This window comes from Ctenopharyngodon idella, chromosome 12 (genome assembly GCF_019924925.1).
Source record: "Ctenopharyngodon idella isolate HZGC_01 chromosome 12, HZGC01, whole genome shotgun sequence".
NCBI classification, from domain to species: domain Eukaryota; kingdom Metazoa; phylum Chordata; class Actinopteri; order Cypriniformes; family Xenocyprididae; genus Ctenopharyngodon; species Ctenopharyngodon idella.
Genome location: NC_067231.1, coordinates 31436444 through 31458395, shown reverse-complemented (window position 1 = coordinate 31458395; position 21952 = coordinate 31436444). Strand labels below are relative to the sequence as shown.

Sequence of the window (21952 nt, the reverse complement as noted above, 5' to 3'; positions counted from 1 at the left end):
CGCACCGCTGCCGATTGGACGATTCCACACCATGTGGAGACCAACCATAGAAAGAGAAATTAAATTTTTATTTTTTTTATTTTTATTTCATTAGGGTTTTTATTTATGTTTTAGGCAACGTTGTATGTAAAAATCATTATTTTAAAATACATATAATCATGAAAATAAATTACTTTATACCTTGACAATCAAAAACTTTATACAACACCAAGACATCCAAGAAAAAAGAATACCACACACAAGGGTGTTAATCATTTAAAAAAACATTTTCAAAATATTACACAACTTAATTTTTGCCTAAAGACCACCAATGCTTTCTGGAAAAGCAAGAACCTGGGAGAATATTAAATATCTCCATTTATGTATAATAACATAACCGTGATTGCGATTGTAACACGCCCCTCGGTGTGACGTCATCCCAACATGGCGGCCTACTTGAGCCGGTTGCATCACATTTCACTGCATGTCTCAAACGTGGATAAAGTTGCTCATGAGCTCGTTTCCCGGTTCCAGTTTAATGTGTTTGCGGCTAGACTGACAGACCGAGCGAAGCAGCTCGCGCTCCGCAGAGGATCGGCCGTGTTTGTGGTCAACGAGAGACCGAACGAGGCGCTGCGGTGGTTGAATGGACATGTGTCACGAGCCTGGAGTTCTGTCACAGCCAGAGACCACCGGGACTTGAAATGTCTGTACGGAACCCATGCACACTACCCGGTGGACACAGTGAGTAACGTGTGTTTCGAGGTGGAGGATGTGGAGCGGGCGTCCCGGGCGCTGCGGGATCAGGGTCTCTGTGAGTTTCTCCAGCCGCCCACGGAGATTCGCGATGACCGTGGACGGGTCACCTTCTCCGTCATCAAGTCTGCGGTGGGTAACGTGTGCCACACTCTCATAGACAGCTCTCAGTACGAGGGGCTCTTTCTGCCTGGCTTCCATCAGGTCGGGACGGACTCGCAGACCGCAGACCACTCGCACTGTCCCATCACTCATTTCGACCACATCACGTACGCCTGTCCCCGGAGAAGCACTGCACACATCACCCGCTGGTACCAGAAGAGCTTCGGCTTCCAGAGGTTCTTCATTGACAGGTATCATTATCATCATACATTCGCCAGCCTAGTGCTGCTGATTGGAGCTCAAATGCAAATGTTATGGGTTCGAATCCCAGGAAAAGCATGAACTGCTAAAAAATATACATTGAATGCAATGCAAATCACTTTGGAAAAAAGCGTCTGCCAAATTCTTAAATGTAAACGTCTCAAACAGTAAAGTATGGTGCTTGCGACGCCAAGGTCATGGGTTCGATTCCCAGGGAATGCGTGAACTGCTAAAAAGTATACGTTGAATGCAATGCAAGTCACTTTGGATAAAAGTATCTGCCAAATGCATGAATGTAAATTGCTCGAACAGTAAAGTATGACGCTTACAACGCCAAGGTCATGGGTTCGATTCCCAGGGAATGCATGAACTGATCCGATGTATACCTTGAATGCAATGCAAATCACTTTGGATAAAAGTGTCTGCCAAATGCTTAAATGTAAACGTCTCAAACAGTAAAATATGGTGCTTGTGACCCCAAGGTCATGGGTTCGATTCCCAGTGAATGCGTGAACTGCTAAAAAGTATACCTTGTATGCCTTGAATGCAATGCAAGTCACTTTGGATGAAAGTGTCTGCCAAATAATTAAATGTAAACACCTCAAGTAAAATATGGTACTTGCAATGCCAAGGTCATGGGTTCTATTCCCAGGGAATGCATAAACTGTTAAAAGGTATACCCTGAATGCAATGCAAGTCACTTTGGATAAAAGAATGTGCAAAATGCATAAATGTAAATGGGTCAAACAGTAAAGTGTGGCGCTTGCAACGCCAAGGTTATGGGTTTGATTCCCAGGGAATGCATGAACTGATCCAATGTAAACATTGGATAAACTTTGGATAAAAGAATCTGCCAAATGCATAAATGTAAATGGGTCAAACAGTAAAATATGGCACTTGTAACGCCAAGGTCATGGGTTTGATTCCCAGGGAATGCATGAACTGATCCAGTGTATAGCTTGAATGCAATGCAAGTCACTTTGGATAAAAGTGTCTGCCAAATGCTTAAATGTAAACGTCTCAAACAGTAAAGTATGGTGCTTGCAATGCCAAGGTCATGGGTTCGATTCCCAGGGAATGCATGAACTGATCCAATGTATAGCTTGAATGCAATGCAAGTCACTTTGGATAAAAGAATCTGCCAAATGCATAAATGTAAATGGCTCAAACAGTAAAGCTTGGCGCTTGCAACTCCAAGGTCATAGGTTCGATTCCCAGGCAAGGCATGAACTGATCCAATGTAAAAACTGAATGCAATGCAAGTCACTTTTGATAAAAGTGTCTGCCAAATACATAAATGTTCAAAGAGTACAGTCAAACAGTAGAGTTGCAACACCAAGGTCATGGGTTTGAATCCTAGGGAATGCATGAACTCATAAAATGTAGCTTGAATGTAATGCTTTGGTTAAGTGTTTGCCTAATGTAAATGTGCTATTTGATGCCAACAAATAATATCTCCCAACTGTCCAAATATTGTCCGATTCATCATTTTGTGATCATGACCCGTTCTCCCTGTGCAGGAATGAGGACGTGGAGGAGGGATACGTGTTGAACCACGACGGGATCGGGCTGCGGCTGACGGCGATGGAATACTGGAAATGCAGTGAGTCGGGAATCACACTGCCCTTCAAAGACGAAAAGGAGCCCGACTGCAAGTTTGTGATCGCAGAGTCTCTTCCTGAGCAAGGTACAGTCACGCATTTAAATCTCACACCCACTTTATATTACGTTATTATGTACTAATATTTAAATGACTTGCTTGAGTTAAGTGCTGAGCAGTGAGATCACAGCTCTCTGTTTTAATAATAGTGGTTTAATTTCAGGCAGAAACCAGGTGGACTCGTTTCTGGATCAGCACAAAGGAGCAGGAATCCAGCATATCGGGCTCTACACTGAAGATATTGTGAGCACGGCTCAAACAATGCATTGGGCCGGAGTCCAGTTCTTCTCTCCTCCGCCTGCATACTACACTGAGGTCTGACGGTCAGGAACACTACGCTGTGCACACGGGTTCAGTCCAGCACAACACATTCACACAGTGCAGTCTGAAAGTCACAGTAAAAATCAGAGAATTTATTATTTACAAACCTGTTAACTGTCACCTCTCTTTTTGAGCATAAGACGTGAAAATGCACTGTATCTGAGCTTAAATGGCTGTAGTTCATGAATGCTTTTGAATAGAGAGAGTTGGTCTATTTAATAGAAGACCGATCATTGCAGAAGCACAAATGAAAGTGTAAAAAGTTATAGAGGCATAGATTTGCACAAGTAGTGAACTAAGCATTTTTTTATTGTATATAAAATATATACAATACTGTGCAAAAGTCTTAGGCACGTTAGTATTGTCACCAAAAAATGGTTTTAAGCCAGTTATTTATATCTTTTGCTGTAGTTTGTCAGTAGGAAATATCAGTTTACATTTCCAAACATTCCTTTTGCTATTTCTTGTAATAATCCAGTGAGATTTTTGTATAATTTCAATTGCTATAAAATCAAAGTCATATATCTAACCAACTTTCCACAGCCAGAGGGCAACACACACACTCCATTTGATGCGTCTCCTGTCACAAAAACATTTCCATCACAATATGACTTCTATCACAGTGTAGTTGCCAAAAATGGAACCTTGTGTCTCAGAGCTTTCCAACTATATGTGTTTCGTCAAGATTAGAAAAAGATTTGATTGTAAAATTTGAAATAAATAAAAGCTCAAGTGAGCTCAAGATTGTGCTCTATTTCTAGTGTGTGTGTGTGTGTTGGCAGGTGGGAAAGCAGCAGGAGATCTTGGACGCGGGTCTTGATCCTCACACACTGAGCCGGTACGGAATTCTCCTGGACACTGATATCCGTACAGACACAGACAGCCGGATCACACCGAGTCAACGGTATGTTTTCCCCCAGAATAGATTTTGACTGACCTTTTTATGTTATATAATAGTATATATTTATACTTGTATATTACTTTTTAATCAAAACCTGCTTGATATCAGCAGGACATTCAACAGCACTCTCCTCTGAGACACTAAACCCATATGCTTCATAATACTTTCATTTCTAGTGTTTTGCAGCATTGTGCCTGATATAAACACTGTTGTTGATGTGTGTGTTCTCAGGTACCTGCTCCAGGTGTTCACCAAGCCCATTTTTGGAGAGGACACCTTCTTCCTGGAGCTCATCGAGCGGAGAGGCGCCACGGGCTTCGGTGAGGGGAACATCCGTGCGCTCTGGAGATCCGTACAGGCTTACATGGAGAACGAGGAGCCGGAACATCACGAGACGCAGCGGCAAAACATACAGACGACGCAGCACTGACTGACGCTCTCAGAGACTGTGATGGAGCTGCTCGACTCGAGCTTTAGATTTGGTGATTGGGAACTTTTGTGTGGAATGAATCTGATTCTGTCCTTTTTACAGGACTTTTACCATGTTTGACTGTACCAGTCTTCAGTTCAGGGCACTTCTAATATTATCTGTGTTTGAAATGTACATGATGTATTTATTCAGTAGACTGATACACTACTGTGATGTCTAAACCTGTACTGTATTTCACTCCAAAACCCTTTTATGTGACACTGACAGTGGAATATCAGCTGTACTGTTGATCTGTGTGTTTCTGCCGGATAAATCAAAGCCTCCGAACAACGTTATGATGTCTGTCTTTTCTTTGTTAATGTTTAACTTCCATTAGGTGTTTAAAACCAGCATACACTGGATAAAGAAAACAAGCTCTAACAAAATCAATCAAAACCTCATAGCTACTGAGATACAGACTCTGTGACAACTAGCCCCACTGTCTTTTGTGTTGCTCTAACAGCTGCATTTGTCACATTTCAACATGTTTAATGTCATGATATAACAAAACATCAATCAAACACTGCATGATTTCCTCTTCACCCAAATCTTTTCACCGCATTACGATGGTGTTTTGATCTTCACATGTAAACGCAGCAGTTTTCAGACGTTCCTGTAGATGGTGTGCAGCTCTCAGCTGCTCTGATCGCGGTTTCCGGCCCTTCAGGCATGTGGGAGCCTTTCTCCACAACAAACTGAAAGCCAGTTAACCACACAGGGTGTGGAATTTTCCAAAAACTCAACTTAACCAGCTTCATTATCAATCTTAGACGCAGCAAACAATAGTTAAACTTTCATAATGAGCACAGTGAGGCACAGTTACAGTATTTCCCTGTTCATACAATGAGTTTTATTATGTGGTTTAATCTTCATGGGCTGTAATACATCCTAATTCTTGATTTAAGAATTAAAAAAAGTGAAGTTACCATGATAGAGTTCTGAGCTAGGATGTTTCTGTCATACAGACCAAAATCTTAATCATATTAACAATGATAGTGGAAACTTTATCAATCAGGAAAACCATTAAGACAACAGTCACGACTCATGCAACAATCCCATAATAACCAATGAGTGTCAGAATTCACTGCAGGACCATTGAAAATGACAAAATGTTATTAAAAAGAGTTTCACCAGTTACAACCAATAAGTACCAGTAACTACCAATTTATCAAAGTGCCATCCTTTTATCATTAGAAAGATGTCAAAATACTTATTTATTTAGTGTGAACTCATTCATAAATGAGTTTAATTATACAGGGTGAGGTAAACTTTCCGTGTAGTGGATTTAGTTGTAATGCGTAGTAGTTATTTTGTGTGACGGGTTGGGCGAGTCCATTCAGACCCGGGGGTGCAGCCTCTTTATTTAAATATGTAATATTTATCATAACAGCGTCTGACTTCGTCAGATATCATAAGTGATGTTTCTGTGTCCATTAATCCTGTTCACCGTCAGTTGAAGGTGTTTAGAAGTGTGTTTGTTTGTGTTTCGTGCTGTGCTTCGGTTCCGTGTTCCCCCGCTGTTGTCTGTGCGTGTGATCGGGCTCGTGCAACAGCAGCGGCGGCGGGATGAGCGGCGGACGCGCGCGGGGATGAAGATGATCTGAACGGCCGTATTTACCGATCCGGCCCGCGCGAGGAGACGCGCCGCTCGCTGTCCCGTGAGTATATAAAGTGAAATAATGTACTAAATTGCAGTATATTTCACGATGTTTACGTGGGTTCGCGCCCGTGAGTGAGTAAGTTTCCCGCGACGCTCGCGGACGTCAGTAGCTTTGTTCCCCGAGCGCAGGGAAACACCGAATTAAAGTCAGTCATATTCTTTCATCGATAATGATTAAAAAAAGAAACTTTTCAAAACTCGAGCTGACGAGCAGAGTTTAAGCATAAACCATGTTCAGCTCGAACTGAGAACTCCAATAAACTTCAGAAACGTGCTGAAAAACTGTATTATTCAGTATTTTATAGAGTGCAGTATTTTCACGGCATTCAATATTGTAAAGGGCATTCAGTTTTTTTTTTTTTTTTTTTTTTTAATAGAGTTTTCAGTATTTTAGAGTACTCTATATAATTTAAGTATTTTGATATTGCAGTATATTATAAAATGCAGTATTTAGAAGGGTATTCAGTATTTTAAGAGTATTCAGTATTTTATAGAATGCAGTATTTTAACAGTATTCAGTAGTTTGAGGGTATTTTAAGAGTATTCAGTAGTTTGAGGGTATTTTAAGAGTATTCAGTAGTTTGAGGGTATTTTAAGAGTATTCAGTATTTTATAGAATGCAGTATTTTCAGGGTATTCAGTATTATCAGGGTATTTTAAGAGTATTCAGTGTTTTATAGAATGCAGTTTTTTCAGGGTATTCAGTATTTTGAGGGTATTTTAAGAGTATTCAGAACTTTAAGGGTGTTTTAAGAGTATTCAGTAGTTTGAGGGTATTTTAAGAGTATTCAGTGTTTTATAGAATGCAGTATTTTCAGGGTATTCAGTATTTTGAGGGTATTTTAAGAGTATTTAGTAGTTTGAGGGTATTTTAAGAGTATTCAGTGTTTTATAGAATGCAGTATTTTCAGGGTATTCAGTATTTTGAGGGTATTTTAAGAGTATTCAGAACTTTAAGGGTATTTTAAGAGTATTCAGTAGTTTGAGGGTATTTTAAGAGTATTCAGTGTTTTATAGAATGCAGTATTTTCAGGGTATTCAGTATTTTGAGGGTATTTTAAGAGTATTCAGTAGTTTGAGGGTACTTTAAGAGTATTCAGTATTTTATAGAATGCAGTATTTTCAGGGTATTCAGTATTTTAAGAGTATTCAGTATTTTATAGAATGCAGTATTTTAAGAGTATTCAGTATTTTGAGGGTATTTTAAGAGTATCCAGTATTTTATAGAATGCAGTATTTTAAGAGTATTCAGTATTTTAAGGGTATTCGATATTTTATAGAATGTAGTATTTTAAGAGTATTCAGTATTTTGAGGGTATTCAGTATTACAGAGTATTCTATATCACTGAAGAATTAAGTGTATTTGATGTTGTGGTATTCTATTCAGTATTATTAGAGGTAACCTGAGTATTGAGCGATGAAATATAAACTACAACAGCACCAGAGTCTAATCAAAATGAGAGCAGCTCTAGGGTTTCTTGCCTGTTGTGAGTGCAGATTGTGTTTATCTAGTTATCAGTACAAAACCAGCTTGTTAATTCTGATCAGGCCAAATGCAAATTAGGGATTTTCACTTCTCACTGGGTTTGACCCGTGTGAGTTTCACATGGACTCATATGAGGAGGGTTTGAGTTACTGCCCAGGTAACTGAAGAATCTTCTGGTTTTCAGCTCGTCTGATGTTTTGCAGCGAAGTGTTGTGACACGCAACACAATCTGTTCCTGGGGAAGCCAGTTTTTCCTCCAGTCGCTGGTATGAATGTGTGTTTGTTTCTCACCTCCAGCCGTCATTTTCCGCTGAACTGGCAAGCGTCCCGTGTGCAGCGCCCGCAGTGTGTGTTTCACGGTAAATGAACTGTGACTCTGTTCCGACCAAACCAGCCGGCTAAGGGTTTATCTCTTTCACCTTATTGAAAAGTGTTGATTAGTTGTGTGTTTACGGTGTCTCAGTAACAGAGCGAAATGTTTAGGTTAATGTTTGTAGTGAATAGTTGGGTGTATCTGGTTTATAGACGTCATTTTGTCATTGTTCGACATCATCAGAAATAGAATGCAGAACAGGTTTTACTATTCCTTTGACATAAAAGAGGCTGATTTGGACCTTTTGTGTGCACATATAGACACTTGTGTTTAAATCCCCTCACTCATGTTGGTGTGTTTTATCTTTTCTTTTGTATCTGTGCTAGTTTTCCACCATCTCTTTCAGATAGGCACGCAGTGAGTGACGTGACGGTGATCGTTGTCTTGAGTTTGATCAGCTGAAAGGCCTTTGGACTTCAGGACTCGTTCAGAGGCCTTGTGCGATTGCACCTTTGTTGTACTGCACTTGTGTTTTGATAACTAGGTCACGTAATACATGCGGCCGCAAACACACGCCACAGTGGAAGTTCCCATAATGAATCACAAGATAGTCTTTATGAGGTCGCTTATTTTCAGTTATTGCCAGTTCCATATTTTTGCTGCCTGTTGACATCAGACCCTGAGAGGGAAGTGCTTTATAAGATCATGAATCACCAGAGATTGGCCAAGAAATCTGTGAACAGGCACACGCTTACTTACAACTGCACTGACCACAGTGATGATTGAGCTTTTTTCTACACTGCAGCTTAAACACTATGGAAGCTTGTTTCTGCCATGAAATAAAAAATAAAAAAGGTAATTGCGACTTTTTATCTCACAATTCTGACTTTTTTTCTCAGAATTGCGAGTTAAACTATAAAGTCAGAATTGGGAGTTATAAAGTCAGAATTGCGTGATAACTCACAATTCTGAGAAAAAAAGTCAGAATTGCGACTTTATATCACGCAATTCTGACTTTATATCACTCAGTTCTGACTTTATCACGCAATTCTGACTTTATATTGCGCAATTCTGACTTTGTCACTCAATTCTGTCACGCAATTCTGACTTTATATCACGCAATTCTGACTATGTATTGCGCAATTCTGACTAATCTCGCAATTCTGACTTTATATCGCACAATTCTGACTAATCACGCAACTCTGACTTTATATCTCGCATTTCTGACTTTATATCACACAATTCTGATTCTGACTTTATATCGCACAATTTTGACTATATATCGTGCAATTCTGACTATATATTGCACAATTCTGACTAATCACGCAATTCTGACTTTATATCTCGCATTTCTGATTCTGACTTTATATCGCACAATTTTGACTATATATTGTGCAATTCTGACTATATATTGCGCAATTCTGACTAATCACGCAATTCTGACTTTATATTTCGCATTTCTGACTTTATATCTCACAATTCTGTCTTTATATCACGCAATTCTTTGACTTTATATCGCGCAATACTGACTTTATATTGCGCAATTATATACTCTTATTTGTATGTCTAATAGGCTATGTCAAAAATGCAAAACGTTTCTTGTCTCGTCACATTCAGTTATGAATTACATTGATCATTTCATATTAATCAAATAATAGCATGTTTTCATTTCAAAACGGCAAAAATTCATAAAAACGTTGATTAGTTTGCATCACTGGATATTACTGTCGGTCGCTGAATCATATTTCAATCGGTCGTCAAATATTAGCATACTCGCCACGTACTCTTTCACTGCTAAAACGAAAGCATCGCATTGGATTTCGCACTTGTCTTCTGTGAACAGTAAGCCCCGCCTTCTTTGATCCGATTGGCCAGCTCACTCATTCTGACAGCGATGAGCGCTGTTAGACCGCTGAGGCAGACCAGCCTAAAAATGTAACTTTTAAACAAGCAAAGTGGTGAATAATGGAATACAACATCAATAATATCAAATATTGGAGGGGACAATTTGGCCATTTCTAATTATTGGGGGGGACTTGTCCCCCTCATTGCCTATGGTGATAACGGCCCTGCATCATGCAGCAGATTCATTTGTTGAAATATGCATGACATAGCTGTGAAAAACAACCTAAAATTCAGTCTGTTCTTCAAAAAAGATCATCATGTGACATATGGAAGTCATACGGACTTCTGTTTTGATACTTTGTGGATTCAACGGAAAAGAGCATCATAAACTTTCTGCTAAACATCTCCTTTTGTTTTTGAAAGCACGTGAGGGTGACTAAAGAATGGCACAGCCATTTTTGGGTGAACCAACCATTTAAAAGCAGTGTTGTACACATAATTTGATAATGTTGTATGTTGAAAACTCACATTTCTTAGCACTAGTGTTGAGGCAAGCGTGTGTTCGTGATCAGTGAGCGTCTGTCGAGAGAGCGGAGCACATGAATGCTGTCTTTGTGTGTCGCTGTGCAAGTGTGGGTTACTGCCTGGTAACAATTTAACCAGCGCTCTGTTAAACAGCCCGTTTCCAGATGAACTTGCATTAAAATAAACTCCACTATAGGCCTGTTTATTGAAGCTTCACGTTTGCGAGCAGACGCGGGTATGAAGTGAGGTTTACCCTAATGAAAAGAGACGCTTGTGCGTGTCTCTCATTCAAGACGCGTCTTTGTGTTTATGTTAAGCGGTCAGGCAGCTGCGTCTCGTGAAAGCGTTCTTTCCCGTTGCTCGTCTCTTGGTCCTTTACGCTACTATTGTGCAAGCTAACCAGATCGGTTTGGCAGCTCGTTTGCGTACGATACCTTGTGGCATTTGACGGCCTGTAAACCCTTGGCTCCCTCTGAGCTTCATTTCTACATGTGTTTCACAATTGGATCTGTGATGTTTCTGTTGCCACAGAGCTGGCCGACCTTGTAAACGGCCCGTGGCCGCGCCTCTCTCGCTAGTTTAGTTTGGTTTGGCCCGAACCGTGAGGCGGCGTCAGCTTGCAGCGAGCTCATATGACTAATTGATTCGCTGCGACTTCCAAAAGCCCTCAAACCCTCGCCGGGCAGGTGCTGAATGGAGAGCTGCGGTTTTGCCCTTTTCTGGAGGGGTTTTCTATTCACGCTTTTGGTTTTGAGAAGATTTATGTTCAGAATGAGTTGGCGGCCATGTGGGCTCTGGGAACGTCAGCGAGGCTGTAACGTTAGACCTCTTGGGTGTGTTTAACAGCAGAAAGTTCACGCAAAACACACTGAAAGGACCGAGTTCCTCCTCCAACATCTGCCTGAAATGCTCGTAGTGTTTTTATAGTGATAAACTTTCCTTTCTGGATCTCTGGGTCTTTCCCACACCGCAAGTTCACTGTGAAAAGACCTTTATTTTGTGATTGTCTCGTCGTGTTTTTATCCAGCACTGTAATTTGCATGAGGGGAAAGTCATTAACATGCCAGAAAATGATCATGTCATGCCTGCGGCTCACATACTGTCAGTGAGGAATCTGACAAGTTTTTCTCACGTGAATTCTTCAGGTGTTCGGCGCATGAGTTTCTCTTGCACTTTAATTAGCTGCGCTGTTCTGTTTGTCCTTCATTACAGGCCGTCATATAAAAATAAAAATTCTGTTTGGCTTTCATACATTGCTCTTTTTTGCACTGAAGAATAATAACTCCAGTCTGTTCCTCATATGGTTTGAGCGACATGAGAGTGAGTAAATGATGACAGAAGTTCCTGTAATCTCTTTGTTTGTACCCAAAGGAAATGTGCCACTCTGCTGATTGGCCTGAAATGGCTCTTAACGTTGAGTCACGTATCCGCGGCGCTGAAGTCAGTCTCGCCCTTCAGATAGAGCCTTATCACTGCCAGGGTGTCCCGTGAGTGCGGAGATATCAGACACCCTCAACACCACACGCAGCTCATGTGTGACGCCACACGCTTCCATTAGACGTGTCACGCAACATGTGTCCTGTTTACCCACTTCCTCTGGTCTGTCAGACGCCCAGCACAACTATAAATAAGGATTTAATGTGTAGTCTATAACACAATTTTTATGTTTGAATTTTTCTGGATTCTATTTATTGGTTTGAGTCATGAAAAAGCATGTCTGATCAAAAGAATATATAAATCGTAAAGCATTAATAAGTTAACAATAAATACGTCCCTTAAAATCTGTATTAAATTCCATTTTAGTTTCCACCCAAATTCTATGTTGACTTTTAAATTTTTCTGGATTTTGTCTATAATGATTTAAATCAGATCAGAAATGGTGTAAATCAAATTAATTCCACATCATGCAGATCATACATCACAAAATCAAACTGTACACTTTAGGATCTCACAGATTTAACTCTTTCACCACCAGCAGTTCATCATTTTCAGATCATTTTCACAAAACTTTCATGGCCCCAAGAATATTTTCTTGCATATTTCGGAACATGCAATATATGAAAAGAAAGAACGGAGCCTCTGCTTTTAAACAACAACAAAAAACATTTTATTCTAGCTTCATGCTTTATTTTTATCAACACTTCAATATGGTTAAATTTCATAAAAAAACAACATTCGTGTTTTTGTCAAAGACTTCACATTCAGAACACAGATGGAGTAGATAAAACATACAGTCGTTTCCTCTTCATGGGTTGATGTTTCATTTGCTCACGTTCTGCAGTTTTTATTTAAATGCTGTTGAATGTTTGATGATCGCGTTATTTTACACGTGCGTCAGCAATGCTTCTATTGCTTGTTTCTGCTTCTTCCTCGCTTGTTTCTGAATTCTGATATTCTGTACTCTTTCAGAAGATGCATTAATCCCTTGGTATACTTCGTTTTTACACATACACTACTGTACGTGCACAGTTGAATGCACAGTCTTGCAAAGTATACTTCATTTGACCCGTACGCGTACACAGGCGTTCGCATGCGCAGTCTCTCCCCACGAGTTACAACAAATGATGGTACTTTCTAACCTCTTCGCACGATCTCTCGTCTATATAGGCCTCCGTTGTTGTTGTAGCTTGCATGCATTCCGGTCTGTTCTGTTTATGCAGTTTTTCTTTGACTACCTTGTGAATCGACGCCCCAAGGGCACGGTTGCCACCTTGTGGATAAAATAATTTACAAGTACGCGCAGTTACAGACATCTGGCAGTGATGTAATGTAGTGATGTAAACATCTTTCACAATATGTAATATAAGTCTCTGGTGTCCCCAGAATGTGTCTGTGAAGTTTCAGCTCAAAATACCCCACAGATCATTTATCATTTGTGTGTGTCCCTTTAAAGGCAAATAAGCTCCGCTTTCCAGAAGAGGGCGGAGCTTTAACAGCTCGCGCTTCGGTCGCTCAACAACAACAAAGCTGGAGAATCTCACGCAGCCAAAATGACGACGGTGTTCAGCCTTACATTGTTCAAACCGGAGTCGACACTGATGGAGAGACTCAGGAAGAAGTTACAACTTTTAGATTGCAACAGGATGATGGTGGAGAAAGAGTTAATGACATAGCTGGCCAATTATGTTCATACAAACACATTTCCTTTTACATCATCTGATCTATTTTGAACTTTTTTTTATTGCCTCTGTAATAAAAACCAATGATAATTTCAGCAGTGAGAAGGCTGGACATATGTCAAAGACTGGTTATATAGTCTTAGTTTTTCCTACTTTTTCAGCAAACCAGCAAACTTTTTCCAGGGATGCATTGAGTTCACCTTCGGTCGTGATGTGGCCTTCATTTCACATGAAGAGATGCTGCATTTATGCATATAAAAATTACGCTTGAGGGTGAACACGACCCGCACTCAAACGCACAGAAAATGTACACGTCCAGTTATCTGAGCATTAGCTAAAGATGAATTGCTGCAAAGCTCTAAACTCACATCTGGCTCCAATCAGCTGCTCTTAGAGTTACTCGAGGAACGAGGCAGCTGTGTGTTTTGATAACCGTGGGGCCACACTTATTTTCAGCTTGTCCTGGAGGAAGAGATCACATGACCTTGCCTCTGGACGCGAGTCTACAATACGGAGCGATTTAGAGGACTCGCTCCCGCAGGCCGGGTTTAGCTTGTGTTTTGCACAATCTCGGGTAAATAAAACGGGCAGCTTTAATAGAGCTGTATTTATTGTTAACTTGTTAATGCTTTATGATTTATATATTCTGTTGATTAGACATGCTTTTTGGTGATTCAAACAATCAAAGTGTCATAAAACTAAGGAATAGGAAAGACACCTTTATTGTAGGCTGCTATTTTTCATAACTTCGACTGCTGCTCACGGTTACGTTAACTTGAGTTGGACTTTCTTGCTCAAAGATAAACATAAAAGTTGGAAACTTTGTAATCCATCAGCAGTTTATTGTTCCCTGAAGATGATTTCACAAGTAACGGTTGAAGTCGGGTGAATGATGTGATTCACGTGAATTCAAACACATTCGAACATGTGCTTCCCTCTTCTTCTCTGTCCAGGGTGAAGAGGTCATCTGAAGAGCGTTCGGGTCAGCGCTGCACTTGAAGAATGAGCTTCACTAGAACTCTCTTGCACTGGAATGGACTGTGGCAAAGATGTGTGTTGCCATGGTAATTATTCACACTAAAACACTGGAAAAGAAGGCCGTCGATGATGTAACATCCAAAGAGTCTCTGCAGCTGGTAAGAAACGGCACTTCACTCAGTTTAAAGGCCGAGATGGATGGATGCATAATTTACCCTCAGTAATGATCACTGTTGCGGTCGAAGTTGATTTTAGCGGCGCTGTAAGCTTTGGCTAGATTCATTTAACTAGAATCATGGCAATCAAGTGTAATAATTGTAAATAGCTCACTATTTTTAGGTGTAGTAACCCAAAACTCACTTTATTTTCTGTATCCACCTTATTTTAAACATTAAAGCCCCGACATACTTAAAGCAAAATCAAACAACAAATTGGTGTGACGTAATTTAGAACAAAATCAGGCCACAACGAAGTTTGTTTTCGGGAGTTTGAAACCGTTAACTTTCCAGAAAACCTGGTAAACACCTTGAGATGTGCGTGGCTTCTGATGTCATTCATTTCCAGTTATTTTAGCTGTACAAAACAGTGCTTTATGCTGCTTGATATTGCAAATTAGCATATTATTTAAGGGTTCAAGCACGTAGCGCTGAAACTCTATTCAAGGATCAGTGTTCTCCCCTAAAAGTGATTGGGCAGACAAAAACCATAAGTTGTCGAGACTTGAAACTTTGAGGGATGGTAGTACTCACAACGTCACCAAGGATCGGCCTGACGGGGGCGCTACAGCGGTGAATCGCTTATAATGCCTCGGATTCGATTGTAGTTTGTCGAAATTTTAGGGTGTTTTGGATTTTTTGAAAAACCTACTTTTGCTAGGTTTTTGACTCTATCGGAACCGAACCAGTGCAGCAAGATTCTCTGGAGTCTGATTATCAATAATTATCAAAAAAAGTGAAATTTCGATTCACGGTCTCTAAGTGCCGCCAAAACATTCGAAGTGGGCGGAGCTGCTATTACTAAAATGGCTATAACTCATGAACGGAATGAGATATTTTCACCAAATTTGGCACACCTATGTAAAAACTCATTTGGTGGTTACATAAAAAAGGATGCGGCAACTGGCCACTTAGTGGCGCTATAACAGGAAACAAAACATGAAAATGGCTATAACTACTTCCCCGTCAGTTTGATTGACTTGAAAATTGGCATGCAGTGTCTTTGTCTGAGTTGCCATGATTGTCTATGAGGACATTTGCATATCTAAAAAAAAAACATGTCCGCCATCGGCCAAAGAAGTTTGAGCAGCTATCAGACAAGGTTAACGGAGGCCGATTGGAATGAAACTCACTGAGCCTGTGAGAAATTCAAAAGAAATCGGCCACCGGGAGGCGCCTTCGCATTTTTCACGTTTGTGTAAAGGATTGTGTATCGTGCGATTTTCCGACATTCGTATCACATGGTAGAACTCCTCATTCTGAGCAACTCTGGCTCTAGGACCGCCGCTGTCCATCAAATCGTTCGTTAAATATCGGAGATTATTTCAAAAACCAACTTTGGCGAACTAGTCCTAGGTTTTTGGCTTAACCTTGATAACTGTTAAAAAGCTTAAAAAAACATATATTTCCTATAGTAAATTGGCTGTAAATGGTCTTTCCATCTATGATCGAGATGGTTACAGGTTTGCTAATTAAAACATAATACCTTTTTACACATGTGCTGAAAGGCCTTAAAGCGCTTGAACCCCGATAAATGCTGCTTGCAGCTATATTTTCATTTATTATCGTGTTCATAAACGCACTGGTTTGTAGTGCAAATAGTTTCTACTCTAGAGTTTACTACTCTTCTAGTTATTTACCTATAGTGGCTAATAAATCAACAGAAAACAGTGACTTGCACAGTGCCAAAATAAGGTGGCACGAGACACTGTCATCATGAAACCTTACTAGAGTTCAGTTTCACGGGTTTGAGCCGATCAGACTGATACTGGTTATCTGAGAATCCTCACGCTTCGCTCGTGCAGCTTTACTGTGCGGTTTACATGATGTTTCGATCAAGATGCTCCTCTGATCTATCTGTGTGTTTCTACAGCATGAGCCACCAACCATGAGCCAGGCCCTCTTCTCCTGCGGAATCATGGGTAAGTGCATTTGTTTCTCGCCGAACAACTTTCTGTTCTGCATTTGGACCAGCGTATCTTCACCTGCATGAAAGAGTGAAACAGAAAGTGTGTCGCCCTCAACATCTGCTTATTTTTTAAAAATTTTAGCCTCAAGCTTGATACCCACGAGGCCTAGTTTTAGATGCCACAGGTGCATGTGCCAACCGGTGTCATGTGTGAACGGTTGGATGTTTGTGTGCTAGCATTGTCTCCAGAATAACTCCTCACAGAAAACAGAGGTAGTGAAATAATGGGGCTAGTCTTTGAGCGGAATAAACACAGCCCAAAAGCAGATCAATAGGGTGTTGTGCCTCCGTTCGGTTGGCACCCGATCGCCTGCGATGGCACATAACGCCTTGCCCACAACGGTGTGTGCCGGGTAGGCTCCTTTTGTTTGCTGCGTGCCCACAGCCAAAGCTTTTTTGGTTTTGACTTGGGAAAAATGCCTTTCTGCACCCAGACGTGCTGCTGCTGTCCTGATCTGCTGGGATAAAACTGAGAGACACGGTGCATTGGAATTATCTGCAGATCATATAGATGAGGTGAAGTGACAATATACAGTATACGTTTTACAGTAAATTACATTTTCCTGACTGGAAATCATAGGGCCCCAAGTATAGACTGTAGAGTGTGAGAGTGTTTCTCATGTCTCAGTTTCACATCATTCTGAGTTATCACAGCTCTGGCGATGTAGTTCGACAGTAGTTGGTCAGCGGTCTCATGCAGTGCGCTAGTGTTTTTCATGCTCTCGACACACAGATGTTTGGCAGCCTGCCACCAATCAGACGGCTCTATTTCTGGCCTCTTTTATTTCTTAGGCACAGCTGTGTTGTTTGTGAACCTCTACAGGCTCTTCCTGTGAACTCGGCCCCTCTGCTTCTCTTTTGTTTTTCTCTGTCATGTTAAAGAAACATGTCAGACTGGGGGTTGATGCATTTACTGGATCAGATCTGAATGATCCTGTAAATGCTGTGGTTTTGACACTTATTCATGGGAAGTTGTGAAACGTTGTGATGTGTGACGCTCGTAAACGCATGAGCCTCCTTCATACGAACTAAAATGTTCTTAGTCATGTTTCTTTGTGATTTGTCTACTTGTTTATTTTATGTGCAATGCACAAAGTCATCCGTTGTGAGTAGGGCTGCACATAAAATAAAAAAAAAAAAAAAAAAAAAATATAGGTTTACTGTGCTGATTGTAGGGCTATAAAAATGTGGTTATACATGAGAATGGCTATAAAAATATTGTTTATTATTACTAAATAAATATAAAAATTACAAAAAATCAAGAATTACGGAATATAAAAATGACTAAATAAAGCAAAATAAATTTTAATAATTTTAAAATAAAAAATGTGAAAAAATGACATAATTCTACTTGAATTTTACAATACAACAGTGAAATTACAATACTAATATTAATGGCTTAATTTCGTCATTTTCAAATCTTTTATTTTGACAGAAAACCGCAGGGGTTCTCTTTTGTTGTTAAGCGCTTCTCATAGAGTGATACAGTCGTGACGTCAAAAGACTTTCCTGTAGGTTTTTATAATGAGGTATTTTAATTTATGAGTAAAATAATGTCTGTGGTAAACATAAGTTGACGATACTTGAATATTTTCTTCCACAGCGTAAATTACACACAAAAATCGATCTAATAATTGCACTAAGCCATATCATGATTTAGGTTTTATTTCGATCAACTGTGATCGTCTCTGATTCTCTCGCTGTGTTTTGTTTTGTAGAGTCAGGACGGTGGCCGGAGGTCGGCGGGGTGTGTGGCGTCCAGCAGCGGCCCGTGGGCTCCAGCCTGGAGAGCCTGTGGGACAGCGTGCGCGAGACGGGCGCCACGGGAAGCATCAGTGGTTTGCTGCGCGATCTGAGTCTGAGCGAAGCGCCCTCTCCTGGCAGCGCCGCCCCGCCCAGCAAACGCCAGTGCCGCTCGCTCTCCTGCTCCGACGAGCTGGGCTGTCGCTCAACGTGGCGGCCGCAGGGCTCGCGCGTGTGGATGGCTGTGGAGAAGCGCCGCTGCCACAGCGGGGGAAGTGTTCAACGCGGAGCCTTCGCTCCGTCCGGGTTTCCCGCCATGCAGCGCAGCTCCAGCTTCAGTCTGCCGACACGCACCGAACCCTTCGGCCACGGCTTCTCTTTCTCCGTGTCCCCGCAGACACCGCAGCCTCTCTACCTCTCGCATGAACAGATCTGCCCGACCGAGCCCAGCTCGCCCGAATCAACACCTGAGCTGGAGCGCCGCGGCAGTCAGGGCGGACTGGCCCGCAGCCGTTCGCAACCCTGCGTCCACAATGACAAGAAGATCGGCGTGAAGCGGAGGAGACCGTCGGACTCTCACAAACAGAGGCCTTCATTGGACCTGCTCAAGATGACACAGGTGTGTGTATGTGTGTGTGTGTTCCTGAATTAATGCTTCAGTCAACCAGTAGCAGATGTTCCTGTGATGATCTCTGCTAGTCGTCTGTCATCGCTGATCACCCTCATCTGGTTAACACACTGACTCCAGGAACTGAAACAACCATTACAGGAGCACAACCCTCTGTGTGTGTGTGTGTGTGTGTGTGTGTGTGTGTTTATTGTTTGCTGTAGCCACGCACGCACACACACAATGTTGATCATTGTGTCAGTGGAAAAACGTCTCTGTTTACAAAACAAATACTCAGTTGCCATAGTAATGATTCCTGACCGCTGATGTAACGCATAAGAGCTGGTCAGTTAGTTGTCAGTAGTGAAATACTAGACGACTGATTTCTGCCATCAGATCATTACTGCGTCCGATTGGCCGGTTAACAGAAGAGGACTTTAATATCCAGTTCTTAAAAGTTGCGTCACAGTTGCAAACGGACTTATTACTTAACATTTTCATTTCTGCATTTTAAATGTGTATATAAGGGTAAAATGGCAGTTCAGCAACATCTAGATGAGCTCAAAACTACAGACGCGAACTAAAACACACAAAACTAGACTTATTACCTTAGTTGGTCAAACTAGTTCTTAAAGGGATAGTTCACCCAAAAATGAAAATTGTCATCAGTTATTCACTCTCATGTCTTTCCAAACCCATAAGACTTCTGTGCATCTTTGAAACATATTTTTAGTGAAATCTGGGAGATTTCTGTCCCTCCGTTGAAAGTTTGTCCACCCCAAACTCTTCATAAAGAGATCATAAAATAAATCCATATGAATAGAGTTCAGTTTTAACATGGAGGCTAAGTTAATGCAGCTGGCCCCATTTCAGTGGGTCTTTAAATTGTATATATTGTGTTATAACTGTTCTAGACACCATTAGAAACCATCTCTGTTGAACTCTAGCAATGAGGAACAGTCACCCGCTGCTGCTGATGTAACTTGATCTGAATAATGACACTATTGTCTTTTTAGAGCTGCTTTATAGCTGAAATTGAATTGGTCTCATATTTAAAGTTTGCATCATTGATTCCGTTATTTTCCTGTTTATTACTGTGAAGCTGCTTTAGAAATAAAGCTGTGTTTTTCTGCTGCTGACGTCATGTTTTGCTGCTGACGTCACGTGTGTGTGTTTTTCTGCTGCTGACGTCACATTTTTTTCTGCTGCTGATGTCGTGTGTTTTTCTGCTGCTGACGTCATGTATTTCTGCTGCTGACATCAGAGCGTCACGTGTTTTTCTGCTGACGTCACGTGTGTTTTGTTTTTTTTCTGCTGCTCACATCACGTGTTTTTCTGCTGCTGACGTCATGGGTGTTTTTTTTTGCTGCTGACGTTGTGTTTTTCTGCTGCTGATGTCACGTTTTTCTGCTGCTGATGTCACGTTTTTCTGCTGCAGGCGTGTGTTTTTCTGCTGCTGATGCCACGTGTTTTTTCTGCTGCTGACGTCATGGGTGTTTTTTTTTGCTGCTGACGTTGTGTGTTTCTGCTGCTGATGTCACGTTTTTCTGCTGCTGATGTCACGTTTTTCTGCTGCAGGCGTGTGTTTTTCTGCTGCTGATGCCACGTGTTTTTTCTGCTGCTGACGTCACGTTTTTCTGCTGCTGACATCACAACATCACGTGTTTTTCTGCCGCTGACGTCACGTTTTTCTGCTGACGTCAAGTGTGTTGTTCTGCTGCTGACGTCACAATGTCACGTTTTTCTGCTGCTGATGTCACGTGTGTGTTTTGCTCCTGACGTCAGGTGTTTTTCTGCTGTTGACGTGTGTTTTTCTGCTTCTGTCGCCACTTTTTCTGTTGCTGATGTCACGTTTTTTTCTGCTGCTGATGTTGTGTGTTTTTCTGCTGCTGACGTCATGTATTTCTGCTGCTGACATCACAACGTCACGTGTTTTTCTCCTGATGTCACGTGTGTTTTTTCTGCTGCTGACGTCACGTGTGTTTTTCCCACAGAAGCTGCAGGACTTTCACAGTCTCAGCTGTCCAGGATTCACCGGCGATGACCAAACGCTCCCATCCAGCAACCTGACGCTCCACGACGAAGGCGACGTCACGTCTGACCGGCCTCAGCGCGGCACCAAAGAGGACGCCGTCATCCACCAATCCGAGGGCAGCTGGCCGGGAGCGAAGGAACGTGAGTGTCTGTGGGCAGGGCTGTGCAGCCGGAGGGGGCGGGACGTATTCCAGCTGGGCGGAGAACTGGACATTGAGCAGATCGAAAGAAACTGAGATGATCCCAGCATTAGTGGACAGGACGCTCCTGTTGGATTATTATGGGATGAACGCTTCAGTAAGTGCACGCGGGGCACACGTAATCGACTCAGGGTGAAGGATGTCACGAACGTGATCCGACAACATGAGAACATGCACACACACACACACGTTTAGATTAGCAGGCGTTTCACACGAGAAACACTCGCGCTCTGACGTTCATACGGATCTCACACACACACACACACACACACACACACACACACACACACACACATTAAAGGGCTTCAGATGTATAACAGTAGTAATATCAGGTAATTGAGTTCCTCACTGGTGAAAAAAGCTATTAGAACTATTTTTGTCTTTTTTACATTGAGTAACTACAGAAGTAAATGTACTTATTTCTCTATGAATAAACAGCATTTTAATGCGTTTGTAAGAGCGCTGTGGTGTGTGACTGATTGTGAATCTGAATCTCATGTCTGGCTCATATTTCACCCTGAAATAAACAAGTGTGTGGCATTATTTTCCTGATATTTATGCAAATGACCATGTGAGTAAATCTCATTACTGTAATGCTAATGTGCTTTTGGCATTTTATTCATGCTGATTTTAATAAAAAAGCATAAAGAGTCAGAACTGAAGTGTCGATGATGACGGATGATTTCGATTTAAGCATTACATTAATGTACTTAATTATCATGAAAATAATGTCACTTACACACACTCACTCAAACACACGCATACACACTCACACACACACTCACTCAAACACGCATACTCTCTCACAC

General features: G+C 41.4%; 2 protein-coding genes across 2 annotated transcripts; both read left to right on the top strand.

The window, feature by feature from the left end:
- The first annotated feature begins 385 nt into the window (after positions 1-385).
- On the top strand, positions 386-4740 carry LOC127523321 (4-hydroxyphenylpyruvate dioxygenase-like protein). The gene is made up of 5 exons (XM_051913893.1): positions 386-1088; positions 2619-2785; positions 2922-3073; positions 3862-3983; positions 4212-4740. Exons 1-5 carry the CDS (start codon positions 424-426, stop codon positions 4408-4410), a joined length of 1305 nt encoding a protein of 434 aa, XP_051769853.1. The 5' UTR covers positions 386-423; the 3' UTR covers positions 4411-4740.
- Positions 4741-5839: 1099 nt separating this feature from the next.
- On the top strand, positions 5840-21604 carry LOC127523287 (protein FAM53B-like). The gene is made up of 5 exons (XM_051913822.1): positions 5840-6107; positions 14351-14533; positions 16464-16512; positions 18278-18921; positions 20904-21604. The coding sequence occupies exons 2-5, from the start codon at positions 14447-14449 to the stop codon at positions 21177-21179; spliced, it is 1056 nt and encodes a 351-aa protein (XP_051769782.1). The 5' UTR covers positions 5840-6107; positions 14351-14446; the 3' UTR covers positions 21180-21604.
- Positions 21605-21952: the final 348 nt, after the last annotated feature.

Coding starts and splice junctions, on each gene's coding strand:
- LOC127523321 (XM_051913893.1), top strand. CDS start 424: ATGGCGGCCTACTTGAGCCGGTTGCATCACATTTCACTGCATGTCTCA. Junction 1,089..2,618: donor CAGAGGTTCTTCATTGACAG/GTATCATTATCA, acceptor CTCCCTGTGCAG/GAATGAGGACGTGGAGGAGG. Junction 3,984..4,211: donor CGGATCACACCGAGTCAACG/GTATGTTTTCCC, acceptor GTGTGTTCTCAG/GTACCTGCTCCAGGTGTTCA.
- LOC127523287 (XM_051913822.1), top strand. CDS start 14,447: ATGTGTGTTGCCATGGTAATTATTCACACTAAAACACTGGAAAAGAAG. Junction 16,513..18,277: donor CTTCTCCTGCGGAATCATGG/GTAAGTGCATTT, acceptor TTTGTTTTGTAG/AGTCAGGACGGTGGCCGGAG. Junction 18,922..20,903: donor ACCTGCTCAAGATGACACAG/GTGTGTGTATGT, acceptor TTTTTCCCACAG/AAGCTGCAGGACTTTCACAG.